This window comes from Penicillium argentinense (assembly GCF_028826775.1).
Source record: "Penicillium argentinense strain IBT 30761 chromosome Unknown utg000001l_segment0_segment0, whole genome shotgun sequence".
Taxonomy (NCBI): domain Eukaryota; kingdom Fungi; phylum Ascomycota; class Eurotiomycetes; order Eurotiales; family Aspergillaceae; genus Penicillium; species Penicillium argentinense.
In genome coordinates, this window is record NW_026622660.1 from 1151667 (window position 1) to 1167529 (window position 15863).

The 15863-nt window shown below is 52.4% G+C and overlaps 5 protein-coding genes across 5 annotated transcripts; 3 read left to right on the forward strand and 2 right to left on the reverse strand.

Annotated features, from left to right (window-relative positions):
- Nucleotides 1-418: 418 nt before the first annotated feature.
- On the reverse strand, nucleotides 419-3693 carry N7532_000371 (putative zinc metalloprotease; the record flags this gene model as incomplete). The annotated part of the gene is made up of 3 exons (XM_056612875.1): nucleotides 419-601; nucleotides 670-2744; nucleotides 2799-3693. The coding sequence occupies 3 exons, from the start codon at nucleotides 3691-3693 to the stop codon at nucleotides 419-421; spliced, it is 3153 nt and encodes a 1050-aa protein (XP_056480099.1).
- A 784-nt stretch (nucleotides 3694-4477) lies between these two features.
- Nucleotides 4478-8878, forward strand: N7532_000372 (uncharacterized protein; the record flags this gene model as incomplete). The annotated part of the gene is made up of 5 exons (XM_056612876.1): nucleotides 4478-4627; nucleotides 4708-6209; nucleotides 6264-7067; nucleotides 7344-7462; nucleotides 7533-8878. 5 exons carry the CDS (start codon nucleotides 4478-4480, stop codon nucleotides 8876-8878), a joined length of 3921 nt encoding a protein of 1306 aa, XP_056480100.1.
- Nucleotides 8879-9228: 350 nt separating this feature from the next.
- On the reverse strand, nucleotides 9229-9862 carry N7532_000373 (mitochondrial 37S ribosomal protein uS13m; the record flags this gene model as incomplete). Its single annotated transcript, XM_056612877.1, has 2 exons — nucleotides 9229-9273; nucleotides 9422-9862. 2 exons carry the CDS (start codon nucleotides 9860-9862, stop codon nucleotides 9229-9231), a joined length of 486 nt encoding a protein of 161 aa, XP_056480101.1.
- A 343-nt stretch (nucleotides 9863-10205) lies between these two features.
- N7532_000374 (peptidylprolyl isomerase) lies at nucleotides 10206-11416 on the forward strand (the record flags this gene model as incomplete). The annotated part of the gene is made up of 7 exons (XM_056612878.1): nucleotides 10206-10319; nucleotides 10378-10455; nucleotides 10534-10550; nucleotides 10611-10714; nucleotides 10768-10848; nucleotides 10909-11136; nucleotides 11229-11416. 7 exons carry the CDS (start codon nucleotides 10206-10208, stop codon nucleotides 11414-11416), a joined length of 810 nt encoding a protein of 269 aa, XP_056480102.1.
- Nucleotides 11417-12302: 886 nt separating this feature from the next.
- N7532_000375 (DEAD/DEAH box helicase) lies at nucleotides 12303-14371 on the forward strand (the record flags this gene model as incomplete). Its single annotated transcript, XM_056612879.1, has 2 exons — nucleotides 12303-12478; nucleotides 12538-14371. The coding sequence occupies 2 exons, from the start codon at nucleotides 12303-12305 to the stop codon at nucleotides 14369-14371; spliced, it is 2010 nt and encodes a 669-aa protein (XP_056480103.1).
- Between the last annotated feature and the right edge of the window lie 1492 nt (nucleotides 14372-15863).

Genomic DNA, 15863 nt, shown 5'->3' on the forward strand with positions numbered 1-15863 from the left:
ATCGTGAATGCACTACAGAAGAATGCTTAGAGGAGCTTGTTCCCAAGTTGGTGAGATTAAGGCGGAAGCGTTGGGACAAGATATGTCAGATCTATTTTACATTGTACCATATTACCTCTCCTTATTGGGGACGTGTGAGATTATACTCAATTCAGCAATCTTTCTTCCAATAGTCGAACTGCCTTCGCTATGTCGGTTTGCCGTGCTAGTCTCGAAGGATTCAAGAGCTAATTGTATGAATGTATACTTCCAAGAGGCAGGTTCGAGCCTTTGAATGGAAGGTCATCAATAGAATTGTTGGCCCCTTAGTGTGTCTACGGTGCATGTATGTGTTGGCCTAACTCCGTTGCCATTGTATTTCGTTAAACGTCCTAAATCTACTATCTAGGTTGCTCTTTCTAAACTTCATGAAGTACGTTCACTCGTCCATTTCTTCGTCACTTTCTTCCGAACCAGACTCATCAGATTCGTAGTCCTCGACATCTTCATCGTCATCATCCTCCTCGTCACCATCAAGCTTCAGACCATAGTCATCCTCAAACTCCTTGAGGACCTGGACCTGAGGTGTAAAGCCAAATGATTCGAAGCCTTGCTTGAGAGTCTGTTTATAAATGTTAATCAAGAATTCTCAATGACAGGTTTAACTTGATAGGATCCAAAGGAACTTACATCTTCCAAGACAGTGCCACAGGTGACAACAAGATTGGCAGTCTTAGCTTCAAAGAGCGGCAGAATGATCTCACGGAGAGCACCCTTGACCTCGTCAACATTGATACCCCGAACTTTCTTGAGCATCTTCTCCTTGTAATCACTAGGTAGATTGCGCACAACCTGGCGGATGAAACTACCCTGAGCAGCGGTGGCAGCAGTCATCTGCTCGTTGGCGTAACCAACAACAATGCTACTAATAGCACCTTCCAGCATCAAAGGGTCGAAGAGAGTAGCACCAGAAAGGTGGTCCTCGACGATTTTCTTGCTAGACTCGAACGCCTTGTGTGCGTTCGGGGACCGGTAAACATCAAAGTTGACGAAGCCAGTGTCAATGTTGTAGGCAAAGTTGGTGCCGTACGCCAGACCCTTACCACGAACGGCAACCCAAAGGGGTCCTTCAACGGCATTCATGTAGGCAATGGCAACGAGCAAGGCCGGAAGCTTGGGGTGGTCATAAGAGTCAAGACCCCGACCAGTAGCATAAGCGTAGGAGGAGTCCACAGTGGGCATGGGAACAATGTAAGACGTGCCCCCAATAGACTTGCCTGCATCGCTAAGCAGAGCCCGGCGGTTGGTGATAGGCTGCAGATCCATTGTAATTCCGAGGCGATCGGCAAACGGCTTCCAGGATGAGACGGGTCGAGAGAGCTTCTCCAAGTCGGCGATCACAATAACACGAACATTATCGGGCTGGAAGAGGGAGCTGCGGATTTCCTCCATGCGGGTCACAATCTCCTCGGGCTTCTCAGCAAGCAGTTTCTTGACACGCTTCAAGTAGCGAGCCTTCACCAAAGTGCTGCGAGCCCGAGCAATAGACTCTTCGGCATAGTGAACCATGATGTGCACCGCTGCAAGCATGTCATCACCGCTGCGCTTGGAATCGGGCACATCGGCCAGCAGTCTGGCGTTGATAGCACGGAGTCTCTCGACGTCGAAAATGGAGTTCCAGCACAGCTCTTGCAGCCATGCGATGGCAGTCTCGTACTTCTCAAGCTCGACCTGAAAGGAGACACGCAGCATTTCAGAGTTACCGAGGCTGCGGGCGGTTTCCATTCCGTAGCCAACGGTATCCTTCTCCAATTCCACGACAACCTGTTCGAAGTCGATCGTTTTGCCGTCGCGCTGGACAGGAATGTTGAAGAATGCTTCGGTGTAAATGGAGAGCAAGGGGCGGAGCTGAATGGGAACAGTCTGCGCAGAGATGAGAACAGCCAGCTGCACGAAGCTGCTCTCAATGTGCTCAAAGTGGATGAAGAGAGGGAGTTCTGACGATCCATCGGCATCTACGATCTTTTGAATCTTATGGTCTGGGCATCCAGCCTTGAGAGCAGCACCAGATCGAGCAGTAGTAGTGTCCATGAAGTGGATAGACTCGGCACCAGGAATAGCAAACTCAGCCAACATCTCCTGGGGGATCTCCTTATCATTCTCTGCCTTGGCATGCTCAAGTTTTTCAGCAAGCTCTTTCAGACCCTTCTCACCAAGACGCTGCTTCTGCGCGGCGACGCGAGCTTCTTCGTCGGTCTTGAGCTTGTCAGCAAGCTTCTTGGACGGAACACCAAGAATGGAAACGTGGTGTGCATCAGCAATCCAATTGACGATGAACTCTCTCCACTGGTCCTCAGACCAAGCTCGAAGGACGTCGTACTCCTTCAGGGTCGCAACATCTCTCAGAGTCGAGCCGTCACGTTTTCCGTACAGGAAGTCGGTGATGACATATTCGGCCAGCGATGCAGCGTTGCTTTCAGTTGCAAATTTCCAGGAACGGCACTGGCGGTCGATACACTCCTTCATGTACTTCATATCGAGCGCCTTGCCCATGGCCTCTTTCAGAATTTCGAAGAATCTCTTCTCAACCTGGGCGAGCTTGTCGGTTTCGACGCTGGTCATTGTGAATCGAATCTCCATGCTAGGATGGTCATCGGTAGCATAGTAGACTGCACTGGCAATTTGTTCCTTCTCGACAATGACGTTCTCCAGCAGAGATGCAGACGATCCAGCCAGGTACAAAAGAGCCACGTTTAGAGCACCAGCTATCAGGATATTAGTTTTTGTTGGCCTTCAGTACTCGATCGTTTTTCACTTACATTGGATGGGATCATTGCAATCCGGTCCCAAGAATCGAATCTCGACTTCACCGAAATCTTCGTCCTCCTCAGGAAACTCGACTGTTTCAGTGATCGACTTGGTCAAGGCAGGAGCTTGCTTAGAGTCGGTCCAAGGTCGCTTGAAGGGGGCCTCGGGGCTCGGGATCACGTCCAGAATGGTGTCTTCAAACTTGTCCAAGATCTCAAGCATGTTGTTTTGATCGACTTCACCCGTGATAACCAGGCAAAGGTTCTTGGGCTGATACATCTCACGGTGGAACTCCCGAATCCGCTCGGCAGTGAGGACACGCAGTTGCTCCATCATACCTCCAGTCTCATAGCGGAAGCCGACACCTTCGGGGTAAGTTGCTCGACGGGCCGCCAGGTCGATCAGTTCGGCCGCGTTATTCTGAACACCCTGCATCTCAGAGTAAACCACACCCGCATCATTTCCAGAGCCATCGATGTGGTGAACTTCAGTATAGCAGCCCTCATCGGTCAGGGTCGGAGCGATGACATGCTCAAGGTAGACAGGCAGAATCCGGGCAAAGCCCTCCCAGCCTGCAGTATCAAGAGTGTAAGCTGTGTGGTCGGGAGCTGTCCAGGCGTTGGTGTTGGAATAGACCCGAGTGGCCAGCTTGTCAAGGAAACCCTTGTATCTGTAGTTGCGTGATCCCATGAAGCAAAGATGCTCCAGAGTATGAGGGGCGCCAGAGTCATCATGGATCTCAGTTGCGAGCACAAAGTAACCGTTCACCTTGGGTCCTTTCTGGTCAATGACCACAACCCGCATGCCAGTGCGCTGGGACTCATACTCGGCGAATTTGCTGGGCGAGTAGTCGGGCTTAAACTGCTGCAGCAGTTTAAAGTGACTCTGTTGCACCGAGGGCGACATATTGCTCAATGGGTAGACCCCAGTGAAAATATTCCGTCGGAAACTTGAAAGCCTAGGTTTTTGTTAGAATATCCAGGTTGACATGAATAGATCTCGAGGTTTTTGACCGGCCTATTCACGGCGGGCAACATATTTTTAACGCCGCCACAAACCATGGCCCCCGGAGCCGCCGTAAAGGAAAAAGGGCATATGCACCCTGTCCACAGTGGCATGAGAACAACCGGAAGCAAGGCCAGAGACAAAATTAATCCTGACCAACGAGGGGTCCTGCAGGGACGCATATTGAGGATCACCACATAGCATCGGCGACCATGTGTGACAATCGGCGGGGCACGAAATTGTGTAGTGGGGGGAGGGGGGATTGGTGTACAAGCACCAAGGGGACTTTTTGCACTCACAGGAACCGAGTAGACTGCACCCGACTCAGACCTCGACGAAACCAAGACACTGTGGGTTTGGTTTGGAGAAATCGAGCTTGTGTGCTGGACCGCGGTGTTCCAAAGATTGGGTCCCGGTCTTACTAAGGGCACTTGACGTCGGCGGTGGTTTGGTCTTCTTCTATACGGGGATCCGTGCCCTTATACCCTACCAGTCATCGTGGAGCGGTTTCCAAAGATCTTCTCTTTTTTGCGGAGACTTCCTGCTGGTCGTTGACGTCGAACAGCACTAAGGCAGACCCAGCGCTTCAAGGGCGGTGACGCCCGATCACGGGGTTCAAGTTGTTGACACGGGACTCTGCGCTCCTCCCGCAAGCTCCAAATCCGTTGACAATTGCGCTTCCAAGATGCCGTCCGAGAACGAGGTATGCCAGGCGGTTCTTGGCTTCGTCACCAAAGGCGCTTATCCGGAAGAGAATGTCGTGGCCGCCGGATTCCCAGCGACAGCTCTCGCGAAAGAGCTGGAGCTCATTTCGCAAGCCAGAGAGCAAGTGGAGGTACGCGGAGGCAGATGATAGTTCATTTATGATCTCAAAGATACTAACTGGCTTGGTTGTTTCCGATAGAACGAGATCAGCTCCTAAGCCGAGAGAATACCTTTGATGCCGACGAATGGATCGTTCAAGCAAAACAACTGCACGCGGACATCGAGCGCTCGCGCGTCACGGCACGAGAAATTGTCGAACAACATGAGCAGACGGACCCGCTCCGATCTAAGGTCGAGGATGCGAAAGCGAAAGTGGGATTGGTCGAGACCGAGATAGCCTTCAACCAGGCCGTGGCAGAAACACTGGAAGAGGTCCAACGACTATGCCAGAAATTGGAGTCAGGGAGAGCTTTGCTTGCAAGTGGTAATATCACAGCCGCCATTGAACAACTGGGCGCTACCGAAGCGGCTCTTAGGGAGGACACTTTCTTTGCCAATACCAATGTGATGAGCATACTCACGGTCGAGGTGTCACGTTTGAGACAAGATATCGAAGAATCGTTGCGACTGCGCTGGGCCAAACAGCTCAATGTAGATCGTCAAAAACGCGAGCTTCAGGTGGACAAGACTGACGGCCCAGATTCTTTGGAGAGCACCATTGCGTCCCTCCAGCGACTGGACGCCCTCACGGCTGCCAATGAGAAATCCCAGCAAGACCTCATATCCACCATCATTGACCCCATTTTGCTCCCCCGCCGTGATGGTAGTAGCTATGCTGTTACTGTCTCAGAAACGGGCATTCATGTTGAATCCGAACCATCGATGACAAGTGTTGCCGAAACTCTGGATCGCATCACCAAAGTTCTGGATTACCTCCACCAAAACCTGCCGCTTTCCATATCATCGACGTTCTCCCAGTCATTTATCCCCATCGTTGCTTCCAAGGCAATTTCGGGCTGGCTGTCTTCTGCAATTCCGACCGACCTCGGCGGTCTCGGTGATTTCGAGCAAACGCTGGATCACGTCCTTCAGCTAACCAAAAGTATTGAGTCTTGGGGTTGGTCCGGACATGAGGAGCTAGTCAGCTGGGTGAATCAAGCTGCTCGATTGTGGTTGGCTCGGCGCCGTGTTGACTCGCTCGACAGTGTGCGCAAGGTACTCGCGGCTAGCAAGGGCGCTACCAAACAGGTCGAGCGAGTTGAGAAGGAAACAGTGTCCCAGTCCGATGAGGCCTTGTTAGAGAATACCAACAATGACGACTGGGACGCGGAGTGGGATGACGACAAGGAAGAATCTACGACAGAGACTACAAACCCTCATCCCGAAGACGAAGAAGAAGATGTCAGTGCCTGGGGCCTGGATGACGATGCACAAGAAGAGACAAAGCCAGATGCAAAAGCTCCGACTGGAAATGATGATGCTGATGCTGATGATGACGATGCATGGGGGTGGGGTGACGAGGAAGATGATAAGACTGGGCAACCGGAACCTGTTTCATCGTCAAAGCCAACTACTGGCAAGGATGCAACGCCGTCCTCGTCTCCGAAGGAGATGGTGCTGAGGGAAGTCTACACTGTCACTGATATACCGGAGTTGGTGCTTCAGATCGTCGAGCAGCAGATCACAGACTCCAAGAATATTTCGCAGCCACCGTGAGGATCCATTTATTCGTCCTCGCGATTAACCAAGCTAACAATTGAAACCAGCTATTCCAGCTCTCGTGTTGCTTCCTCAGGTGCTGGCCTGCTTGCATTGCCCACACTGATCTTGGCCATGTTCAAAGCCACGTCCTCTTCTTTCTATTCTCTCAAACTCAACTCCGGGCACATGTATCTCTACAACGACAGCCTTTACCTTGCGGGGCGTGTTCGGGAGCTGATGGAGGAGCACAATCTTTCGAGGCTCAGCTCCGATGTGGAATCCCTTGAAAAGTTCGGCAAATTTGCATACAGCAAGGAGATGCAGACGCAGAGTACCATTGTCACAGACCTTCTTGATGGTGCCCAGGGATTTGGGCAATGTTCCGAGCAACCGTTCAAAATCGAATGTGAAAATGCCGTGAGCGCCACTATCGACAGAATTCGTGACGTCTATAAGGAATGGCAGCCCATCCTGTCGCATTCCGCATTGCTTCAGTCTATCGGCTCTCTGCTGTCGACCATGATCAGTAAAATCATCATTGATGTTGAGGATCTTGGGGACATCAGTGAAGATCAGTCAAAGCAACTGGTTCAGTTCTGCAACCGTGTTTCGAAGCTGGAGGATCTGTTCATGCCTGAGACAACCAGCGACGCTGAAGCGGTACCGGTCACCGCTGTATATGTTCCAAACTGGCTTCGTTTCCAGTACCTGATCAACATCCTCGAGAGTTCGCTGGCTGATATTAAGTTCCTATGGCTGGAGGGTGAATTGGGTCTCGAATTTTCGATTGAGGAGGTTGTTGACCTGATTGAAGCATTATTCGCTGAGTCTGACTATCGGCGTCGAGCCATTGCAGAGATCCGGCGGGCGTCCCGTGGATGAGAAAATCATCGATAGACTTTAGCAAACATAGCACATCATATTCACGCAAGTCTGATCTGTTGTCACGCTCATGAATTACCTCAAGGTATCACTGAAAGAGTAGCTATAATGTGCTTGGTAGCCGGGGGATCTCCGCGCTCTGCACTAATGTGCCGCACCGGCCGCCGTATTTTTTCCTCACCCGCGCAGGCTTGTTCAATTTGCGACAGCCCATTTGCAGCGACTACCGATCGCATACTGCACCAATTTTCGCCCATAATGAGCGACGACCAAGCTTCGGCCGCCGCCGAGTCTGCGCAAAGACAAGTTCGTGTGCAACTCACGAGCAAGCAAGAGGATATTGCGCTTCCTGAATCCACCGGTCCTATCCTCGTTCCCACCGGTAAGAACACTCCCAAGCCTCCAGATATCGATCAGATGGCTTCCAGATGCTCATATTGCCTCCATGATAGGTCTGCGACGTTATGCGCTGTCAACCTTGGTGAACAACCTCCTCAGCAGCGAGAAGCCGGTCCCGTTCGAATTTTTGATCAACGGAACTTTCCTGCGTACATCGATCGATGAATATCTGACTGCCAATGGCATCTCCGCCGAAACGACACTTGAGATCGAATATGTTCGAGCTTTGATCCCGCCACTGCACATTGCCTCTTTCCAGCATGATGACTGGGTCAGTGCGACTGATGTGCTCTCCGCAACCGCACCCGCCGCAACCTGGGCCTCGGGCGCCACCTTCTCGAAGGGTCAAGAGAGAATCTTGTCTGGTTCTTATGACGGACTCCTCCGAGTTTGGAACATGTCTTCTGAGACTATTGCGACCTCGCCCGCTCTCGCCGACGGTGGACACACAGCTCCGATCAAGGCCGCCAAGTTCGTGTCTCCGAACCAGATCGCTTCGGCTTCTCTGGACCGCACTGTGAGACTTTGGAAGTATACTGAGGAGGACGGTGGTTTCTCTGGAAAGATTGCCCCTCAGCTAGAGCTCTATGGCCACAAGTCCGGTATCGAATCGTTGGCCGTGCATGCGCCCTCCAACCGTCTTCTGACCGGTTCGTCCGATCACAACGTTGGCTTCTGGAGCACCAAGAAGTCCGATGCTCTTGCTGCCCCGGAGAACCTGCTCCCATCCAGTGCTGCCCGCAACTCCAAGCGTCGCAAGCTGAACTCGACCGTCAGCACACCGCAGCGTGGCCCTCTGGCCCTGCTGTCCGGCCACACTGGACCCGTTTCCGCTGCTATCTTCGACGCCAGAGACTCGACTGTTGGATACTCTGCTTCTTGGGATCACTCGCTGCGAACTTGGGATCTGGTTACTGGTTCTCTGGTTGACACCCGTACCACAGCACACTCTCTTCTCTCTCTGGAGCACCTCCCCGACCACAACCTCCTGGCTGCCGGGACCTCTGCTCGCCACATTACCATGATTGATCCTCGCGCATCTGCCACAACTGTCACCGCGATGACTCTTCGCGGCCACACCAACGCTGTTGTTAGCTTGGCTCGCGATCCGCACAGCTCGTACGGTCTCATTTCCGGCTCCCATGATGGAACGGTCCGTCTGTGGGACCTGCGGAGCACCAAGACTGACAAGGAAGGTGTCGTTGGCGAGAGTGTGTACTCGATTCCCCGGAAGAGCCTTGAGGAAGAAGGCAAGGCGGAATCCAAGCGAGTCGGAGGTGAAGGTGTCAAGGTGTTCAGTGTCTGCTGGGACGAGACCGTGGGCATTGTGAGCGCGGGTGAGGACAAGAGGATCCAGATCAACCGTGGTGAGGGTGTTCTGTCCTCGACAAAGGAGTAGACTTGCGCATATGGGAATGGCGTTTTTAGATTGTGGTCTTTGGTAAAAGTTTTCGTTCTAGTTTTTCGTTGTCCTTACAGCCTTACTTAGCCTTTGGATGTGGATATATATTGAAATGTAAATCTATCATTACAGCACTGAACAAACTCATACTCGAAGTTTTCCCTTCTGATTTTAAACTATAATACAATGATAGAGGGGTAGATTCACACATAAGCTGACAGGTAATCAAATGCCAGCAATCAAGAAAACGCCATTCCCATGCCTCTCACACAATCATATATTTCAGACATTATATGATATGTGAGATTGTCCCGTAAAAGTTTCAAAATGTCAGACAACCATTAAAATTAAAGCTTACGCTCCATCCGGTTCAATCTGACAGGAGTTTTGATCTGGTGCAAGTTGTTAGCGTTGATTCAAAGCCAAAACTAGGCGCTTCTTGAATGGCGTGATGAACTGAGACAGAGCACCACAGTCCAATGACTTCGCAAATTTCTCATAAAGAAACCACCACAACCAGGCCGAGCAAGAAACACCCACCTGAGTACGAGTACGCTGTCCGCGCACGGGCAGACCCAGGGCATGGCGGCGGCCACGGTAAGTTCCAGTCTCTTTCAGGCGCTTGATATCATTCAGAACCTCTCTGCGCAGGTCGTTCTCAATCTTCATATCCGAAAGCACGGCGGTCAGGTCGAGCACCTGCTTGTTGGCCAGCTCGCCGACGCGGCAGGTCGGGTGAATGTTGAAGCGGGCGAGGAGGCGCGACGAAGTGTGGTTGCCGACTCCGAAGAAAGTCTCGAGAGACTTCTGTAGACGTGAATGCGAGTTAGTCTGCTGTTCAATTGGTCGATGCGGAGGGTCTGCGTCGGAGCAGCGAGGTAGAGGGATTGCTTGCCTTGAGCAGGTTCCGCTCGGGGAAGTTGACGCCGAGGATAAAAACCTGGAGTTCGTGTTAGTTAATATAATATTTGAGAGAAGCATTCAGAAGAGCCATACCATCTTGTTAGGAGTGGATTGCTGGTTCAATTGCGACTCGGATCGATCACGACGCCGTCCGCGATGCGCGGGAGAAATCCTCCGGCAACAATGTTTCTCCGGATCGGTCTTTGCAGCGGAACTCAAATATTTGCAACTCCTCTGCTCGTATATTACGTAACATTTGTGATTGTTGCAGCTGTCACGCCCTAGGAGAGTTGCAAATATTACCAATTGCTGTCTGGGGCTTGGTGCTTTCTCCGCACACCATTGCAAGCTGGCCTCCCCCCTCTGATCCCGTTTCTTCTTCCTCCACTGCAACCCCCTAGAGTAGTGGCAATTCGCAACCATGAATTTCCGCAGCCTGTTCCTGTCTCTGTTCCTGGTCTTTGCGATCGGCCTTGCGCTGGTCCAGGCCGACGACGCAAAGAAGGAGCCCCGTGGTCCTAAGATCACTAACAAGGTATCTAGCGTTTGTTGACTTACCTACCTGCCAATTCTCACTCATCACCTCTTTCCAGGTCTACTTCGACATTCAGCATGGAGACGAGTCCCTTGGTCGCATTGTCATGGGACTGTACGGCAAGACTGTCCCGGAGGTAAGCTCCCCACTGCCCTCAACCCTGGCTACATACAGATTTGAGAAACGGTCACTAACATTGCTTCTGTGAATCTAGACTGCAGAGAACTTCCGGTATGACCGTCGCAAACAATGCTCTTGATTTTTGTTCTTCTCCATTCTAATTTTCTCTAGTGCTCTGGCTACTGGCGAGAAGGGCTTCGGTTACGAGGGCTCCTCTTTTCACCGTGTGATCAAAGACTTCATGATCCAGGGTGGTGACTTCACCAATGGCGACGGTTTGTACCCTGTTAATTTGTATTGATGACCAAATAATAATCGGGGGTTACAGGTACCGGCGGCAAGTCTATCTATGGCAACAAGTTCAAGGATGAGAACTTCAAGCTCCGCCACACCAAGAAGGGTCTTTTGAGTATGACAGTGTCCTTTTGAACCTTGACCCAAGCGACTTCAGAAACTGATGTGTTATTAGGTATGGCAAACGCCGGCAAGGACACCAACGGCTCGCAGTTCTTCATCACTACTATCATCACCTCGTGGCTCGACGGCAAGCACGTTGTCTTCGGTGAAGTCCTCGAGGGCTACGATATCGTCGACAAGATCCAGAATGTCGAGAAGGCCCGCGGCGACCGGCCCGTGAAGCCCGTCACTATCGTTAAGAGTGGCGAGCTGGAAATCGAGACGGATGCTGAGGATAAAGGTAGCCGTGACGAGCTGTAGACCGGCAGTTCGGCCCTCGTTCTGCTCTTCTACTGCTGGTTGAAGGTGGCTGATTATGGTTACTCCCTCAAGAATTCGACGACGATGCCGAACACCCTCCAGTCGCGGAAGAAGCCCCCTCGGCGGACAACTCGCCCTCGTACTCGTACTCGATGCAACCGTTGTGGATCATGTTCGCGGTGGTTGTCATGGTGGGTATCTACTTGAGGCGCCGGCGCAACAGCAGCCAACAGCCTGATGAGAAGGAATACGATGCGTAAGGAAATGCGGATAGTGTATTCGGAGGCTATAGGCATGAAGAAATGTGTGATCAGCATGACATCAGCTCCGGTGTCACCCACGAGCCTCCGTTTCTAAAGTATATTGCGGGAGTACTAGTACAACTTGAGTCATACTGCCCTTAACTGTACACGCCTTAGTAAAAGAGTCCATCATGTCTGGCTGGTACATATATTGTAGTATCAGTACTAGTACGAGTACGATTGCAAGTTCCATACTGTATGTGTAGATCACAGTCCTGGCTGCCCGCCAATCCCCATGCGCGTTGTGCACTTAGTCAGCGAGCCAGGGGTCGAGACTGGCAGTCCGGTGCTGCCAGTGGTGTACGGTAAAAATCTGAGAGGCGGTAGACCGGTGGCGATTGGGCCCGACCGTCGACCGCCCACAACACCCCGTACCGTGACCAGATGTAGTACTAAGACGATTCGCCTCCTTCCCACAGAAACCCTGCCTCTTCATCATCCCTTTTTTCACTCCACTCATCCCTCTCTTTCTTCTTCTCGGTGCTCATAGAGTTCTTAGATTTGGGAGGATTCGCATTTTTCGTCCTTCTCTTGCCTGTATCCTGCGCTCTTATCGTTTGCTCACTTTTTAAAGAAGTGGGAAAAAAAAAGAGAGCAATCTTCCTTCTCAGTCTTTGAAGGTCTTACATTCTCTTATTTGCAAGTCGTCGTTTTTCTCGATCGCTTGCATTTTCATCGAACAAACAGAGAATCGTGCTCGGTGCAGCCTAAAAAAAGGGTTCGCATACCTTCTCTCCTCTTCTCCCACTTCCCGAAAAAAAAAATTACCCACCTCACCCACTCTTCAGTTTCCCACTGACTGAGACCTCTCCTTCGACAACAGAAACTTTATCCAACCGCAAACATGGCCGACGGTCTTCAGATGGGCAACTTGTCCCTTAACGATTCCCAGCACGCGGTCCAGGCCGGTCCTCCCCCTGGTCGCGCTGCTTACATCCCTCCTCACCTGCGCGGACGCAACGCCGGTGCCAGCATGGACGGCGCTGCTCCTCCTCCTGGTCCTGGCTACGGTGGCCCTCGGTACGCGTCATTTCAATTACACACTCTCATTTTCATTCACTGACTTTTGACTCTTACAGCGGTGGCCCTCGCGGCAACTGGGCTAATGCCAACGCTCCCGACTTCAGCCCTCGCGGTCCCGCCAACGGTAGAGTCGCCCAAGCCTCGGACGGTCAAGCGCGCCGAATTTTCGACCCCAATGCTTACGGACTCTTAGGAAATGCAGGTGGCTCTTATGGAGGTGGTAACTACGGTGGTGGCTCTGCTCGTGGTTCGGGTGATGGCCAGTGGCGCGACGGCAAGCACATCCCCGGTCCCGCCAACGCTCGCGTCGAGCGCGAGCTGTTCGGCGTCCCCAACGACCCCTCCAAGCAGCAGACTGGTATCAACTTTTCCAACTACGATGATATCCCCGTTGAGGCTTCCGGTCACGAAGTCCCCGAGCCCGTTAACGCTTTCACCAACCCTCCCCTGGACGACCACCTCATCTCTAACATCAAGCTCGCGAGCTATGTCACTCCTACTCCCGTCCAGAAGTACTCCATCCCCATTGTCATGAACGGCCGTGACCTTATGGCTTGCGCCCAGACCGGTTCCGGAAAGACCGGTGGTTTTCTCTTCCCCATTCTCTCTCAGGCGTTCCAGAACGGCCCGTCCGTTACTCCTCCCCAGGCTACTGGCCAGTTCAGCTATGGCCGACAGCGCAAGGCTTACCCTACCTCTCTTATCCTGGCTCCCACTCGTGAGCTGGTCTCCCAGATCTTCGATGAGGCCCGCAAGTTCAGCTACCGCTCCTGGGTTCGCCCCTGCGTCGTCTACGGTGGTGCCGACATTGGCTCCCAGCTGCGCCAGATCGAGCGTGGCTGCGATCTGCTCGTTGCCACTCCCGGTCGTCTGGTCGACCTGATCGAGCGTGGCCGTATCTCTCTGGTCAACATCAAGTACCTGGTTCTGGATGAGGCTGATCGCATGCTGGACATGGGTTTTGAGCCCCAAATTCGCCGTATTGTCGAGGGTGAGGACATGCCCCGTGTTGAGGACCGCCAGACCCTCATGTTCTCGGCCACTTTCCCCCGTGACATCCAGATGCTGGCCCGTGACTTCCTGAAGGACTACATTTTCCTGTCGGTTGGTCGTGTCGGTTCCACCTCCGAGAACATCACCCAAAAGGTCGAATATGTCGAGGACCACGACAAGCGCTCCGTTCTGCTGGACATTCTCCACACCCACGGTACTACCGGTTTGACCCTGATCTTCGTCGAGACCAAGCGCATGGCCGACTCGCTTTCCGACTTCCTGATCAACCAGCGCTTCCCTGCCACCGCCATTCACGGTGACCGCACTCAGCGTGAGCGTGAGCGTGCTCTGGAGTTCTTCCGTAACGGTCGTTGCCCCATCCTGGTCGCTACTGCTGTTGCTGCCCGTGGTCTCGATATCCCCAACGTTACCCACGTCATCAACTACGATCTGCCCACCGACATCGATGACTACGTCCACCGTATCGGTCGTACCGGTCGTGCTGGTAACACCGGTATCGCCACTGCTTTCTTCAACCGTGGCAACCGTGGTGTCGTCCGTGACCTGATCGACCTGCTCAAGGAGGCTCACCAGGATTGCCCTTCGTTCCTCGAGAGCATTGCCCGCGAAGGTAGCGGCTACGGTGGTCGTGGCCGTGGCGGTGGTCGCGGCCGTGGTGGCAGCGCTGCCACTCGCGATATGCGTCGTCTGCCTCCCTCCTCTGGCGGCTTCAGCGGTGGCTTCGGTGCCCCCCCCTCCTACGGCGGTGGTGGCGGTAGCTACGGCGGTGCTCCCTCCTACGGCAGCGGCGGCGGCGGCGGCGGCTACAGTGGCGGCTATGGCGGCGGTGGCTACGGCAACCCCTCTGGCTCTGCCGGCCCCTCCTCCTGGTGGTAAATCAGTCGTGGTCTGATGACGAGGCCGTCGGGTCTGATTGGCTCCCATTTCTTATTTCCTTTTTTTTGTCTCTCGTTGACGGATACGATCAGAACGGACTCCCTGAGCTTTTCTCCTGCTGCTTCTCGGGGACGGCTTTGTCACGACTGCCACGACTTCCCTATGCTTGTCTGGATTTTACGCTTCCTGCTTTATTTCTTTTCGTTATCTCCTTATTTCTTTTTCCCTGTATGTCTTTATTTGCTTTTCTATTCGCACGTTTTTTCATGGCTCTCAATCTGGCCTTGTTTAGACACGGGGCGTTCGAGCAGTTCTGATCTCCTTTTTCTTGTTGCTCATTGTCATTTACGATGACGATTTTCCTTAACTCTTCGAGCAACCGGCGATCGGCACTGCATGAACATGATAGAATGCGTTGTCTTTTCTGTGTCCGCTCTCAGATACCCCCTTTGTTCGAGCAGTCCCAGCGGGGACCCCGTTCGAATGACGCGCGCGCCGAGCAGGAGAGTGTCGGCTTTTCATCTTCTTCGAACCGAAAAGTGCTTTTTTACCATTGCATTTATCTCCTCGGCGCTGTTCTGGCTGCACCGGCTGAGTCTTTGCAGCACCGACTTTTTTGCGTCGGTATCTCATGGCGGACCTTTTTTTTAAATGCGTTGCTGCTGCCCTCGTGTTGTCGCGTTTACGAAAACCAAAAACCGCGCTTTCTTTCTCCGGGCTATGCTTTTATTTTTACAACAAAAAAATATGGTTGTGCAACCGGTGGCGACAAAGTTTTGTTCCAGTGTTTTCTACATTGCGTTATTACTTCGTCGCTGTGGATGGCCACCTGGTGGAGGGTTTTTCGAATGGGAATTCTTTTGCATTCTGTATGGCGTTGGCTTGACCTGCATCCACTGTGTCCTATGGGGTCCACGGAGGCTTTATTGTTTCCTCATGGGTTCTCTTTTGTTTCCTTCACTTTATCATGGATCCGTGGAGGATGGGACGCTGTCGCCGGCACTGGATGAATGGTTCGCTCAGTATCATGGGTTTTCCTTTGCATGGTCCGACCGGGAGGAAGCAGAGCGAGCGAGGCCGCGAGAATGAAAGCCCTCTTGTTTCAATCTACTTATGAAAAGCTCTAAATGCTCAAGCCCGTAAAACCCGTAGAGCCCTCGTAGTTCTCCGAGTAAGAATACTAATCCACGTCTTGGGAGTTTCGTTAAATAAGTTGGCTTTCAAGGGGTTATCGATATTGTCTCGCTTGGCATTTTAGATTTTTACACGTCAATTTGCCGCTTGGAGGGTTCCACTAAGGTGGTGATTTCAGGCTTGTACAGAATCAGTTATCCGAGCCGAGTATACTCCAAGAGACTGGCCTAGTATCACTCAGTAGCTGCCGGAGTGTTTTTTAATGGAGACAGCAGTAAATAAGCGGCCTGTCGACAATTTGTCTATAGAGAATTCAAATGCTACTTGCCAACACAGTTACGCAAATGAACACTAGTAC